Genomic DNA, 16,442 nt, shown 5'->3' with positions numbered 1-16,442 from the left:
GAAAAAAGCATCAAGATATTGACCAACCATCCCCCACCAACAAGATCATCTTTTGCAGAATTTAGGAAAGTGGAGAGGTAAACAAACATTTGTACGTGACAAAATGGTATACTAGTACTAGGTAAAAGAAAAATAAAAGATTGAATAACTCACGATGTGATTTGGTGTCAAAGTTGCAACAATGTTAAAGGACACAATTATTATCTGATCGAATGCAACTACAATTCTACATGTAGTATGCTTTAGACCAGAACTTCAGATTAGAGGCTCCAAATACTAAAATTGTATTCAATATGGTTATTGTAGAAATTTAAGTGCATTGGGGGAAAAACAACTCATTGGAAAATACATTTTAATGTTATTGCTATTTGCTACCCATACACCATAATTGCAATTTCAGTTCTGCACATCAGCACATGCCTCAATTCGGGGGCCAGGAACCCCGAATCTTGCATATTTGTCACTCTGTATCTTGGAAGCAAAGTGGGGTCCTTCGCTCTAATTTCATATTTTCATTCATTTGTGCACTAAGTTGCTTTATATCATACTAAATGAATCTATCTTATAGTTCAATTTTATCTGCTAAAGGTTTTCTTCCACATGTCAATGGATTGTGCTTTGTAAGATTAACTAGTTGTAATGATCACCGATCATTATTCGAATTTCGAACTCATTATTATTGAACCAAAACAAAAGAGAATTACTGTCTAGCCCTTGTTCATGTTAGTAAGAAGAACAGTGTGCTATTTTGTTTTCTTTCATTCCCTCTTATGTTAGGTGCAGAATGTCATTAATGTATATGCAAAAGCAATGCAATGTTACCTTTGAGTAAGAATGAAGTGAAATTCAAGACAGAAAAAACAATCTGAAAATACCTTTGCTTTGAAGAGAAATGTAGATAAAAAACAATATCTTGTGTTTGTCAACTCAATGGAGGGGTAAGATGCTCCTAACCAATAAAACAACTTGGGAAATAACAATACTATTGAAGATTGTTTGATTTAGTGTTTATTCCGTAAAATAAGAATATGTTAAGCAATCATTCCACTGATATAATAGGTGTTTATATAGAAATTGGTCAATTATTGTCGCAATGAAATTGTTTTCATGTTCAAGAAATCAAATGTGACTTAAATTAAGAAAACGCCAAGCATTAAAACATGATTGTTTGATAATTATTCACACAATATGGCACATAAAATTTTGACTTTTTTTAAACTACTTAAACCTGTCGTTAGTATGTTCCTTCCTAATGCGTGTGATATTTTATATTCATCTAAACAAAAGACACGAGTTCAGATCTGAGAATCTGCACGTTATCAACCTCGATGTGATGTATTAAAGGGATTAAATAGCAATCGATTCATACGTCTTTTGGACCCATTCAATTGGCGAAACCTTAGACCCAAAAAAGGTGGATATGAAACCGACCCCGCAAAGTATCAGTGGTCGGCAATTACTTGTGTAATCTAATCAGTTTCACATCCTCCATTAAATAACACCCAACATATCATTAGAAAAATTGCATATTTCAACTGCTAAAATCACTTCAATAAATTTTCAAATTTAAATTGCCAACAGTTTGGCATGTCCTAATTATAGGTACAGAACATCTAACGTGTTATATTTTCTGTTTATAAATGTCCTAGTTCATTTAATTACTTGCCAGGTTAAATTTTGACATATATGTATGCATGAAGTAAGCATGATGTCCAACCACTAAAAGCTGACAAATCTACTGTAGATCACCAAGTGTATCCATACGCATTAATCCTTATTTACTATCTTGACTTATGATTATGATAATGGTTATTTATGGACTAACTATAGTGCAAGATATTGCATCTTATACTGCGAGAAAGTGATGTGCCTATAGGGGATCATGCTCATGCGTGGGTCCTGCATAACACAGACCATACGGTTATTATTAACTAGAAATTTGAATAAGATGGCTTGCCAAACCTTGATTACATCTTACGATGCACTAAATATTGTTATATATAGGGAGGAGTACACTGCCCTGTTTATAGTTATAGATAATTGATTGCTGCATGATCAAATGCTAAACATTTAGCTGATAACAGCCATTTTTTATTTAAACCTCACCATCAAATTAATGAAATTATTATATATTATTTTTTGAATTCAGCTGATAATGGTACCGATTTCAGGCAATCATTGTATGAAAAGTGGTTGATTAAAACAGCGAGCAGGGGACCAATGCATACATCAATATTTGAATTGAATCATGACCAGAAACTGACATGGTAATCGTTATCAGCGACTTGTGTTGGTGCTCAACTTGGAAAGACATTTTTAACCGAGTATTAAAACTAGTGTAAAACATCATTTTTAATTTTTTATAGGATGAAGAGTATAAAAGTTGATATTATTTAAGAAAATTTTATATAAGTATTTAAAAGTGTAATTTATTGATTAAATTAATTTAAAATTAATTTTTGTACTTAAGTGATAATAATAATAATAATAATAATAATAATAATAATAATAATAATAATAATGATATATATTAAGATGATGATAAGCTATGGAATTTATTAAAATAATTAGAAATTTATTAAATTTATTTTAATTCAAGAGCGAATATAGCAACACACTATATTTTCAAAACGGTCCAAAATAGAATTGACACTAAACTATGGATTTTTCCCTTAATTTTTATTTAAAATAAATTTAAATAAATAAAATTTATATATAAGATCCGTGTATAATCATTTATTTTATTTTTTTTCTTATAAATTATATAATATGATAATTTTGTGTTAGTTTAAAATTACACCAAACTTCATTTTTAATAATTTATCATATGATTACATATGATGGGGAGAAGATCCTTTTTTATATTAAGCAACTATGGATTGGTTTTTAAGTTATTTTAATGGTTATAACATGTCTCATAGAGTTGAGATATGAATATGATGTGTGAAATGAAATAAGTCTCCATTGTGACAATGTAAGATGTGGATGGTATAAACTGTTATTAATGATACTCATGAGCCTTATATTATGATTTTGAGATGGATATGTCAAGGTTGTGTTGTGAAAAGTACCAAATAAACAAAAGAGACTGCTGAAAATTTGAGGAAGTTAAGGAGGTATTTGCATTCGTTGTCGTGCGAGTGAGTGGGCGACATGCATCATAAATGAGTCAAGAAGAGAAGTGAATGTGATGGACCATGGGATAAGGGCCTAGAATGAGTGACTAAAGAGTGGTATTGGAGGTATGTTCGTTGGTCTTGAGTCCTTGGGAGTAGATAAGGTACTGAAGTTGTGATATCTCATAAGGATAGAGGGACTTGTGTAATCGGCTTAATGTCCCCAACACATATGGAGCATAACCATGGTTGGTTGAGAGTATTTTGTTGAGTACTAGGCAAGACATGTACTCCCAATCGTTATCGAAAGAGAAAGCTCGAATAAAACCTCTGATCCAGATAGTCAAGAGGCATTAGGGGCCCACATGCATGAGCCAAAGATAACTTAGATGAAAATGAATAAGTTTCTCCTTGCATTGCATTTCATCTTATCATTGTGATGTGATTTTGAGAGGAACCGTAAGGTTCTCATTGTTTATAACACATTTATATGAGTAGTAAGCTGCACTCTTTTTGGTTTATGTTATTGTGTATGTTTACTTTTGATGTTTAGTTGATGATAATGAATCACTTCACTCTAGTGCTAAGGACAACTCTCCTATGCACTAACAAAGGTCACTATACATATGGTCAGTATTGAAGGAGGATCTTGTGAAAAATACTATGCATATTATTGGTGTTAAGTTGTATAGATAGATGATATACAAATACAGTGACCATAAACATGCTATGTTTTTACTCTGATTTTTTGCTTTTTTATTGTATGATATTTTTGGATAGACTTGGATAAGTCATTTTGAATATATATATTAGTGAGATCCTTTTCCTTATTTGAAAAACCTTCACATTTAGGTCCTATATATTTATAAAGTATGTTCCTCCTTTGACATACAATGATACATTATAATGTATGATTATTAGTTCACCTATAAGTGATTAGGATGTTTATAATTTCAAATGTTGCTTAAATTATTTAAAATACCTAACATTCTATGTTTTCAAGTTTTACATTTTCAAATACATGTATGATTTATTTATTTCGTAACTAGTTCTACCCATTTTTTATGTAACACAAAAAAAGTCATAAATTTTTTTATTAGATTATAACTTCCCAAATTTAATTAACTAAATTATTTTCAAAATTCAAAATTAGAGGTTATATATATATATATATATATATATATAGAGAGAGAGAGAGAGAGAGAGAGAGATCCTTTTTATTAGATTATAACTTCCCAAATTTAATTAATTAAATTATTGTCATAGTCGCTTAATATAAACTTAGACTTACTCTATTCAATAACTCATGTTCTACATCAAATTTCAACGATCCAACCGTTCAATTTAAAGTTCTTAATGCATAGATAAAATCTGTAAATTTTTAGAAAATTTAAAAATTATTTAATACTTCGTTTCATTAATTCAAATTGATAAATAATCATAAAATCGTTTCATTAAGAACTTTAAATTGAACAGTTGGATCGTTAAAATTTAATGTAGAACATGAGTTATTAAATGGAGTAAGTCTAGGTAGACTTACTCTTGGAATAAAAGGATCCCTCCTCATATATATATATATATATATATGAAGATTTTTAATTAATAATAAAAGGATTCCTCCTCATATATATATATATATATATATATATATATATATATATATATATATATATATATATGAAGATTTTTAATTAATAATCGAGCAATGATCATTTATTTTTTAAATTTTAATTAATATTCAAAATTTAAATAGTTTTATATTAAATTTAAATTTTGTAAATCCAACTGTTAGATTGAAAGTTCATATCTCTTAGATCATATATGTAAAATTTTATATTAATCTAAGATGATTTGATACTTCATTCTCATAAAATAAAATTGACGTAATATATACATTTCAAAATATACTAAAATATGAACACTTTGATTATCTTCAAGTTGTTGTTCAATTTTAACAAAATTTAACATATATGATCTAAGAGATATGAACTTTCAATCTAACGGTTGAATTTTCAAAATCCACATTTAATATAAAGTTATTAAGCGGTGTAACACTTCGTAAAAGTTACACCGGTATCGTTTGAACCCTCTATCTATCTATCTATATATATATATATATATATATATATATATATATATATATATATATATATATATATATATATATATATATATATATATATATATATATATATATATCAGCTGAAGGGCGTTATATTTGCATATTTGCGAACACAAGCCCAAATCTTTTACTCATTTAACAACCCATTGTTTTTCCTCAAATGCGCATGATTGAATATATTTCCCTAGTGTTTCATCATGGAAGTTACATTAGACATCCAAGTGGTATGATGTCTTATATAATTCAGATAAATTTCCATAAAGATATATATATTTAAAACTGGTTCCGTTGATTGAAATAATTTTTTTTTATCATATCTTGATGTGTTATGTACTTATGCATATGTTTGCTTACAAATTGCGTTAGCGCAGATGTAAACAAAAAAAAAAACTATGAACTTTTTTGTGTGCGTATAATGTAAAAATTTGTAAAAGAGTGAATCAATCATGATTCATGAAGTACCTAAACGAGTGAATAAGTTTACTTACCAAGGAGTTATGGAGAGAGTTAATAGAAGGATGAGCAATTGGAAAGCTCGTACTTTGCCTTTTGCTGGCAGATTGACTCTAACCAAATTGATTCTTGCTGTCCTTCACCAGCGGCATGTTCATGCTGTGTCGTGGCCAGTCATTTGCACCCCTAAATTAGATGGTGGTCTTGGCTTGCGGAGCTCTAGAGTCTTGAATTCTCTTTTCTGCATGAAGAATTGTTGGCAGATTTGTACACATCCAGAGAAGTTGTGGGTTCAGGTAGTTAGATCCAAGTACAACTGCGGAAATGATTTGCTTCCTTTTGTTGGAAGGAAAGCCAATTCTTCTAACTTTTGGAAGGGCCTCTGTAGTGTGTGGGAACCTTTTAGAAAAGGCTTAGTGTGGCGGATTGGTGATGGGTGCTCCACTAACTTTTGGTTTGACCATTGGATTCCTGCCATTCCCAAGCTCATCTCTGAGGCAGATCACTTTGTACCAATGCAGGAGATTAATAAACATGTTGCAGATTATGTTGATCAATTTGGTGAGTGGAACTTATCAAGTATTGAGCACTTACTACCTCCTGATATTTTTAATGTCATCCTTGGACAATCAGCTCCTGGTCTTAGCCCAGATAAGGATGTTTTAGCTTGGAAAAATGCAGCTGACGGTGAATTCTCCTTAAAAAAAGGATATGAGTTTCTATGTCCTGTGGGTGTGAGTTCGCGTCAGAAGGTATTCAAACTACTTTGGAATTGGAGAGGGCCTGAACGGATACAAACCTTTCTTTGGCGCTTAGCTCACAACAGTCTCTTAACCAATGACTTGCGTATGCATAGAGGAATGACAATGGATCCTCTTTGTCCAGTTTGTCATGATGAGTTAGAAACTTTAATCCATGCTATGCGTGACTGTAACGTGGCCAGGAGTGTTTGGATTAACATTTTCAATGGCAGGTTGCATACAAATTTTTTTACTATGAATTGGATGTTGTGGCTAGAGTGGAATTTGCTTCAACAGGGGGATATTTTGTTTGCTGTTGCTTTGGATGCTATTTGGACTATGAGAAATAATGTGGTTTTCCGTAATATAGATCCAAATGTTTCTAGTCTTGTCGTTCAGATTCAAGCTCGGACTTCTTGTATCAATCAGGCTTTCTCTTCTCCTCTTAAGCTAAATCAAGGTGTTGTTTATAATTTACTGCACAGTCATATCTCTTGGACCTTACCACCTACAGGTGCCTTTAAATTGAACTGTGATGGGGCTGTAGTGGCTGGTTCCGGAGCTGCTTGTGGGGGAATCATTCGTGATCACCATGGATCCTTTGTTGTGGCCTTCTCCTGCAAGATTGGTTTGTGTTCAGTTGTCCAAGCTGAGCTTTGGGCTGTTTACTATGGCCTCAAGCTTGCACATGATATCGGAATATTTGGAGACTTATTTGTTGAGTCAGATTCTGCTATAACTGTTAACTTCTTGAATGATGGGTGCAACAGGCATCATCCTTGTTATTCTTTGTGTAACAAAGTAGTTAGTATAGCTCATACTGTATCTCTTGTTAATTATAAGCATGTGTTCAGAGAGGCCAATCAAGTGGCTGATGTTTTAGCCAAGAGAGGGTTGACATTGTTAGAGGGTATCTAAATTTTCCATACCCTTCCTGCCTGGTTACATTTAGCTCTGTTAACAGATGCTTTCGCAGTATCCTTTTTTCGTGGCTTTTAGTTTGGGCGAATAGCCCCTTTCAATCCTACAAAAAAAAAAAAAAAAAAAAAAAAAAAAAAAAAAAAAAACCTAACACAATACCATGTTGACATTAAATAGGGTTTAGTAAGCATAATCAAAGGACTTGCCTTAAATATAAGCTAAATATGCCAAACTGACTCCTTTCCAAATAACCTTTTACTTAAAAAAAAAACAAACAAACAAACAAAAACAAAAAAAGTTAGTAATTAGGAAAGCACTATTTCGGGGAAATAGAGGGTGATCATGACTTGTCTAAGCTAAACCCTAAACCCTAAACCTTAAACAAAAAACAAAAAACAGCATAACCTCTAAAAAGAAGAGAGAAACTTGTATTGGTCAACCGTAAAAAGAAAGCTTTTTATTGGTCAGCACAAAAGAAAAATCTGAAACGCATGTGCCTAGGGGTCATAATCCATTGGTCAAACTGGGAAGATATCCTACGTCAACAAGGCTAAATATTTTCGTTGAAGTAGTTCTTTTTTTGTTGGACAAAGTCGAACTGGAGAAATCAAATGAAAGAATTTGAATAATTAGAAATACGGAGAAATAAATTCAATCTTTATTATAATTATTTTTGTAATTTTTTTTATCTTTACTTAAAAATAAAAATGTTTGAATTTAATTTTCATAAAAGAAAATAAACAGGTTTATTTTTATTTTTTGCAAATACTGAAACAAAAGAGTCGAGTACGAGGAATAGAATTACAATTTAACCTTGAATAATATATAAATAAATGGCGTGAACCTTACAAGGGGACTCCTCCCTCTTACTGCTGCAATGGGAAACTTTATTGGATTGCCAACACGAGAGTTGATGGATGAATGTGGAGTCCATTTACCTATCAAGAATCAATCCCATAAGGGGAGCACTTGGATTGGATACTACTGGGGATAGCTCCGGTTCTTTAAAAGTGGACCTTTCTTAATTATAGTTTGTGCATTTGGGAACTGAAGGGGAATTGCCGGGAATTGTGCTTGGTGCACTGCATAATGTTCACTTTCTAAACACCACTACGAGTTGTGTTGTGCAGTTCACCACATAAAACATGCCGAGGAGGACAACATACAAATGAATCATCACAACTATTTTATTATTTCTTATATTGTGTCGTTGTACCTGTGCTTCCACGGTGACCAACACACGTGCCTACCTTTCTTCAGATTAATTTAAAACTACCTGGGACAAGTTTCAATTCTTATTTTGGTTATGGTGGCTTGGCTACAGAAAGGATTTTAATACGTAGATTCGACAACATTAACATAATGATTAGTTAGAAGGAATGGAAGGTAAAAGATTTAACAAAAAAAATTGTTTTCGTTTAATTTTTATGAAGAAAAGAACAAAATTAATTCTCATTTAATTTTGGCTTACCTCTAAAATAAGAGGATTTGGAAGTGAGTGGAAGGATTTTAAAATGTTATTAGTATAATATTTAAACATATCATTATTTTTATTATTAAATTTAAAATTATAAAAATTTTAAAAAGAAAAAATTGACTTTTAAAATTTCTCCTGTAAATTAAATAAGAAAAAGTTATCTCATCTCCTTTCAATCATACAAAATTTCCAACTCCTTTCTCTTCTCCTTCGGTAAAATTTATTTTCTATTCTCTCATCCTTTAAACCAAACATACCTAAAACTATGTAACAATGGTCTTCAATCGGACAAAATTATAATGCACGCATATAACAAATTTCCTCCATTTCTTACTATTTCCATACAACAGTACTCGATTCTCTAGCATTTATCTATGTTTTCTGGGTCCCAAGCCTATCTACCAGAACCTTTAATTGAACTGAAATTGCATATTCTAATTCATGAGGAGGTATCTTTTTCCTCTTAAACATATTTCTACAAACTGGACCTCCTTATAATCATTATTTATCACTATTAATCTAATAATAACCTTGCAAATACTGTAGTCGTTCCTTACTATATTGATATCAAGAAACACCGTTCAGTCTTCCCTGTTCCTCCCAACAATTTCATATGGAAATAATATTTCCCCATAATTTCTTCATAACTTTTTGTTACATTATCGTTTTAGGAAAAATAGAGAATTGAGTTTTGGAATATATGTTGATTTATTAACCAAAAATAAAATTTTGCAAGAAAGAAGGAATAAAAATGACATAATATATAATATTTTCCAATTACAAAAAATTCAACTAAGTTGTAGTCAATTCCATGAGCAAATTGGAAAAATGCAAAAAGGAAAAGAAATATTAATCAAAAACAAGAATGATGGGGTATGAGGAGAACAACACCTAGCACTTCAAAACAAAATTCAACTAATGCCACGACTCTAATACAAAAAGTGGGAGTTCGAAAATGGTGAGCATGTCTCAGCTGTTTTGAGTCTAGCTGGGAGTCTGCTTCCTTATTCAAAGAATTAAAGGAATTAAAATGAAACAAAATTTTCCTATATGAAATTCATGATCAACGAGCTCCGCTACATCGCCAATGCAAGACTCTGGAAGATGTTAAGTTCCCTCAAATGCTACTTGAGTCCCTTCCAAAAATAAAACGTCTTGTCCAGTCTGAAACTACTAACGCTCTTGTACGCCAGCTTACTTGCTTGCTGCAAAAACGATTGAATCAAGCTAAATAACTTGCGGGAAATAATGTCCCAAAATTCAGGCAGCTTTTGCGAGAATGTAAAAAAATGCTTAAAGGAGCACAGTACCTTGCATAGACAGAATACCACAGCCATTGACTGCTATGGCCAATTGAAACCCAATCTCCAGGAAGCTGGGCTGCTGTCTGCTCTCCTCCCAAAGGAGCGAACTGACCTAAATGCTTGTACCTTGGGGAGCAATCAACAATTTGCTAATGAGTAAAACATCGACGAGAAAACCTTGAAATCTGGATCAATGTAAACATAATTGGGCAAAAGGTGAGAGCTTGTGAGTTAGTTTCATCGTGTATGGTATTTGTACCTAAAGGGTTTGAACCGATGGCGACCATCTTCCCTGAACCTGAGAGGACCCTCGGGATTTTTTTCACACTCTTCCATCCGGTTAAAACACTTGGCCAGGTAAGTGCCTTGTTGAGATGCAACCTGTCATGAATTCTCAGAAATTCAATGTCATATTACTGATAAGCATATAACTTGTAAATACTGCTGTGAATGCCACAAAGAAAATTATAGGACATGAACCTGGGCTGTAGCAGGAAGAAATTTCATTTGAGAATCCACTTTGGAAAGTGCTGTTTTCAGTTCTTCGATATCCAGTTCAGTTGATTCTTTTTTATCATCTCCCTTGGCTTCCTTCAATAAATCAGCAATGTCTCGCATCTGTTTATTCTTCAGATATAGCTCAACCTGAGGGTATCTTTCACAGATATCTTTCATGACCTCTTGAAATTCTTTGACCGTAAGTGTTCCAGAATTGTCTTTGTCAGCTTTCTTAAAGATCACCGCAATATCTTCCTAATGGGTCAAAATCAATTCACGATCAACAGAAAGATAACAGTTGAATAGAAATGAATAATTGTCAATTAATACAGCCTTCTAGATTGTCAATTAAGCAAATGTGCAATTTGATTCTATTTCATAGTAGTTAAATATATGTCTAACAAAAAACAGAACAACGAAACTTCAAAATAAAAACCAGATGAAAAATTGCATTATTGATACTAATTAGTCTATGAATAACAATGTCAAGTTCTTACGTGTATGTAGATGCTAGGAAGCAAGTTACGTATAATGATAGGAATAGTGTATTAATTACCATGACTTTTCGCTGGTTTATCGTAGCACAATCACCAAGCGCATACACATTGTTGCACCCTGCAACTCTCAACCATTCGTCTGTAGCTAGAGCACGCCTGCTAGCCTGTTAAGAAGAGACAATGTTGAGCGAATGACAAATGACTGTAAATTTTCTTTTCTGAATGATAGATACAAACTACAAGAAAAAAAATGCTACGGAATTATGAATTGGCACAACATATGCAATGTGTCTAATTTCTCAATATAACACACCTGACCAATTTGTGTCATAAAATCTTTAATAAATGGACGAGTGCCAATACCAGTTGACCAGACAGCCATTCCATACGGAATTGTCTTAACCTCTCCTCCATTTTTCAGTTCTTTAGTTGAAATTTCTTTCTCAGATACCTTAACAACCATGGATCCTGTTTTCACATCAATCCCATCTCTACGAAACTTTTGTTCAGCAAAAGCAGTGATTCTCTTATCAAACCTATGAGAAAAGCAATCAAACATATCAAGTGGACAAACTAAATAAAAAAGATTAAACCATTAATACTCCTTTAGTATAAGTGATTATTAGTGTTTATCTTGGTTATACGTGTAAACATGTGCATGTGTCTTATTTACTATGTGCACGTGACTGTAAGAGAAATGTTTGTATTTAACTAGGTTACCACGTAAACATGTCTGGTTCAATTGAAACAGCGAAAACTTTAGATCTATTCCTCCTCATTTGCTGAACCATGAAACAATGGTTTTCAGCTATCAAAAATTGTGCAAAAAACCCTCCATGGAACAAAGCCATCCAACCCGTGTAGTTAAAACCCAGGACTGATAAAATACCTTAAAATGCCTACTCACAAACATAGCAAACTATATGACATGACAGGGTATCATTGGAAGTTCTTAACAAGTAAAATATATGGTTAATATATCACATGCTTACATGCCCAAGATATGATCTCCAGCCTCCAGAAGTGTAATTTTAACTAAATCTTTTATCCCAGGATATAAACGGACCAAATCCTCGTTGATAAAATCATGAAGTGAGGCTGCAAACTCCACTCCAGTAGGTCCACCTCCAACAATAGCAAAGTGAAGAATTCTTTTCTTCTCATCTTCACTTACATCCGGCAAATTTGCTCTCTCGAAGCAATCAATAACTGTTCTTCTAATCTTTTGAGCATCTTCAACTTCCTGCACACTCGTATCCATGAGTTAGTTAAAATCCAAAGCATGTAAAAAAAAAAATAAACTCCAGTGAATACCTTAATTACCATCCAAAATAGCAACACAACAGATTTGACCCCTTCCTTCTTAGTCCTGTACACTATTAAATATGATAAAAGTAAGGAAGAGAATGAAGTTACCTTCAAAAAATGGCAATTCTCCACCACTCCTGGAGTATTAAATGTGTTGACATTAGCGCCCACAGCGATTATTAGGTAGTCATAATCCACGACAAATTCTTCTTTCCCATTCAAATTATTGTTCACACTAGATCGACAGTAAACTTTCCGATTTTCTGCATCAATCCTGAAACATTCTGCTTCACTGAATTGTACGTCCACCTTTTTCTGCTCAAAAGAACACAAGAAAAACGGCCTAGTTATAGCCATCGTATCCAGAATCTTCTATAAAGCTAGTGGAAAACATGGTATAAATTATTTCAATAAAAATCTAATCACCGGAATCTGCATCTCCTAACAGTAACTTGTGAAAGCCTAACATTGCCTTCGTATTCGTTATGAACTACAATCTTGCTAGTTTAAACATAAACCAATCATAGTACGAAGAGAAATATGTTATTGTCTGGACGAACGATGAAGGCAAACAAATTTTACAATCACGTAATGCATCCAGACATGAGTCACAAGACACTTAAGCAGAGCTCTGTTCATATCACAGAATATATATAAAAATATAAAATAAAAATAAAAAAAATTGGTGTCCAAAAATTTCAACGGAAATGCAGTTGCTTTATAAACTATTCCCTGTACTTTTTGAAGAAACAAATGCTTAAAGAAACATAATATAAAAATATTTTAATAAAAGAACATTTTTATATTAGAAGTATAAAATTTAATTAATATTTATTTTTAGAAGTAATTAAAATATTTAGTGATAATATTTTATACCTAATATTTCTCTTCCACCAATGTGTAATATTTAGTAATATATATATATATAGTATTAAATAAATACTCTTTATTATGAATTATGAGCATATTAGTAACGACATTTTTTTTATCGTTTGTACGAGATATATATTTGTTAAAGGAGAAAACAATATAAAAATCCTGTAAAAGAAAAAAAAATTCACTACGTTAGTAATATAAAGAAGAAAAAAATTATTTTATTAAAAAATTTATATGTTTTTTACTTCAGAGGATTTAATTCGGTTTCACTCCAATTAAATTTATATTTGTAGCTGGATGGCTAGAAATTGATTATTGATTATTTAAAGATTGTTTCCGCTTAATCATTATTTACATAATGTTTACAGTCTAAACTAATACTCTAACAGTGTGTTGGAGGGGGGGAGAGTAGCTTATATTAACAAGAATGGGAGGAAGGTGATATGATTTAAACAAAAATGTGATCGGTAGAGTGAAAACAAACATAATTAGTCAGAAATTCTGATAACAAAAATATTCTAACTAAGGCTTCATTTTTGGGCTTTTGATGGATAAAATCAAATATGAATCATAATTCATAACATGTTATTTGTATACTAGAGATTACTATAATTAGTGACAGAGTCACAATCATAATTTGTGAAGTTAGTAAACATACTCATTTACTTTAATTAAATTTTTAATATATATAAAATATAATATTCTGCGCTTCTTAATATTATATAATGATCCCGTGTCCTTTGATATAAGATAATTTTTTTAATAAAATATAATAAATTAGTTTTTAGCATGAATTGAGCCATAGTTTAGGAAGTGTTAAAAGTTAATCGCATAACCATAAAATTCCATGCATACATACTTTAAATATATAATTTATTAGTATTAATTTTTTTTTTTAAATAATTCCCTTCATAAACTCAGCTCTTGATCATATCCTAATTTATTATGGTGACATGTTAAAATTATAGTAAAGTTACAAAATCCATTATGCAATTAGCATGTCGCGTGAAAAAATAAAAAAATTCTAAATAGTGTATTATAATTGGTTATACCAGTTAGTACAATCGATGTACTACTATATTATATTTTTTAAAAAAATCAAATACTATATGTAAAAATATGGACAAAAATAAAACGTTAGTGTTTAAATTATTTATTTTTATATAAATTTTAATTATATAAAATATAATTTTTTTTTCTATTTCTCACTGAATCTTGTTCAGTCAAACAACTACAATTTTTTTTACAGACTTTACATTATATTATTTCTCACGTATTTCTTCCCTTTCTTTTGATTTCTCTTCTCCAAATAATAAATTTTTTAATTAAATAAACTTTTAAAGTTGACAACACATTTAATTTAAAAATCAAAAACATATATATAAATATTTTTATTTAACTTATATTATTATTAAATCTGAATGTCTTTTTAATTTTATATTTTTAAATATCATGTTATTAAAGTAATAACATGTCATAAGTCCATATTAATACTTGATAATTAGGTGACGTCAAATTAACAATAGAACTACATTTTCACATTTTAAAAATGAAAATATTAAATATATGTATTTTAAAATAAAGAAAATAAAATGCATGTTGAAAATATTAATTATGATACTTGACAGAAAAAATCATATAATTATAATATTTTATGACTAAAATTATTCAATTAAAAATTGAGAGATTAAAATGACACAACAATATAATACTTGAAAGATTTAAATTGTTCTTAACACTGTTATAAGAGACAAACGTATTTATATTTAAGTGTTAACAATATTTTTATTTTGTTATTTTAATATTTATGGTTTTAACATGTTACTAACATTTTATTTTATAATATAAATTCGAGTTTAATTTTTATACGTCAGTATTTTATTTTAACGATCACTAATAAATTATTTTAAATATAACTTTAAAAGTAAATATTACAGAAGTCAAAAATATTTTCAGACAAATTATAATTATATAAAAAAAATGTTTAAAGTGTCTATATATTTTAATTAAATTCTATAAAACTTACATATTTACATTGTTTATATCGATTAACATGCAATATATACTTTATTTACTAAAAAGTGTGCACAATCTTACTAAATATTTTATCTGCCAAGTAAAACATATAAACATGCCGAAAGGTAGAAATGCCACATAAAAATAAAAAATAAAAAATTGACGAAACTGCAAGAAGTTTTAAGGCCTTTTAAATCACCTTGTTAAAAATATTGCGAACTGGCTCAACAATGCTGCGTGCTTCGACGGTGCCGCACGTAACGCTAGGCAGCAAAGGAGTGAACGCAAAATAGTTACGAGGCGAAACCACTTGAACTTCATATTTTGGATTCTTCAGATCCTTCAAGAAACTAGTAGCCGCCCAACCAGTTCCTAGCACCACCACCTTTTTCTTATCGGTAACTGCCTCTTCAGGTGCAAGTGCAACATTCTCACCATAAGCCAAAAGACCACCACCACTGCACCAACCATTCATAAATATATATACCAAAATATATCATATACCTTGAATCCTTGATGATAGATGATAGATCTACATTAACGCACTGTGTTTTTATTTTACTTGAAAATTAATCGCCATAAAATTGATAAACTAAAACAGAGGATTAAAGTAGCAAATTCGAACAGAGAATATTTCCACATTTGGACATCGAAAAAGATATTTCATATATACTGCAATGCATGGATCTAACTTTAAAACAAATATACTAAACAAAACTGTGAAATTCGCTGTAAAGCAGGAATAGGATGAAACAAGCACCTCCATAACAGATAACTGAGAAGATGAACGGTAATTGTATTTTCTTATTCTGATAACAAAAAATGAAGAAAAAAATAGCGGAAAGAAGGCGAAGAATAATGAAGTTATGCTATACCTTACGGCAGTGCAGAGCAGGACAAGGTTGAGATGCGAGTGGTTGTCACGGAAAGCTCTAGAAAAACGGTGGAAGAAAGTGATACTCGGCATTTATTATTATTTATTTATTTTGGCAAGGAGTCCAAAATTCCGGGAAGGGAAAACAGAGAGAAAGAGGAAGCGAAAGAGAGAGAATGGAAAAGCCAAGAAAATGGGAATGTGTTTTATGCCGCTGTCATGACCCTTCCATACGTTTAT

The 16,442-nt window shown here is 31.0% G+C and overlaps 1 protein-coding gene across 1 annotated transcript; it reads right to left on the bottom strand.

Moving 5' to 3' along the window:
• Positions 1 to 9,556: 9,556 nt before the first annotated feature.
• LOC109804393 (external alternative NAD(P)H-ubiquinone oxidoreductase B2, mitochondrial) lies at positions 9,557 to 16,442 on the bottom strand. The gene is made up of 10 exons (XM_020366210.3): positions 16,204 to 16,442; positions 15,528 to 15,786; positions 12,545 to 12,751; positions 12,121 to 12,371; positions 11,442 to 11,664; positions 11,188 to 11,292; positions 10,614 to 10,886; positions 10,393 to 10,514; positions 10,140 to 10,259; positions 9,557 to 10,034 (listed from the first exon to the last, which is right to left on the bottom strand). The coding sequence occupies exons 1-10, from the start codon at positions 16,293 to 16,295 to the stop codon at positions 9,947 to 9,949; spliced, it is 1,740 nt and encodes a 579-aa protein (XP_020221799.1). The 5' UTR covers positions 16,296 to 16,442; the 3' UTR covers positions 9,557 to 9,946.

Source organism: Cajanus cajan, chromosome 1 (genome assembly GCF_000230855.2).
Source record: "Cajanus cajan strain Asha chromosome 1, NIPB_CcT2T_4, whole genome shotgun sequence".
In the NCBI taxonomy this organism is placed as follows: domain Eukaryota; kingdom Viridiplantae; phylum Streptophyta; class Magnoliopsida; order Fabales; family Fabaceae; genus Cajanus; species Cajanus cajan.
The sequence above is the reverse complement of the archived record's forward strand: the minus strand, read 5'-3'. Positions and strand labels throughout refer to the sequence as shown.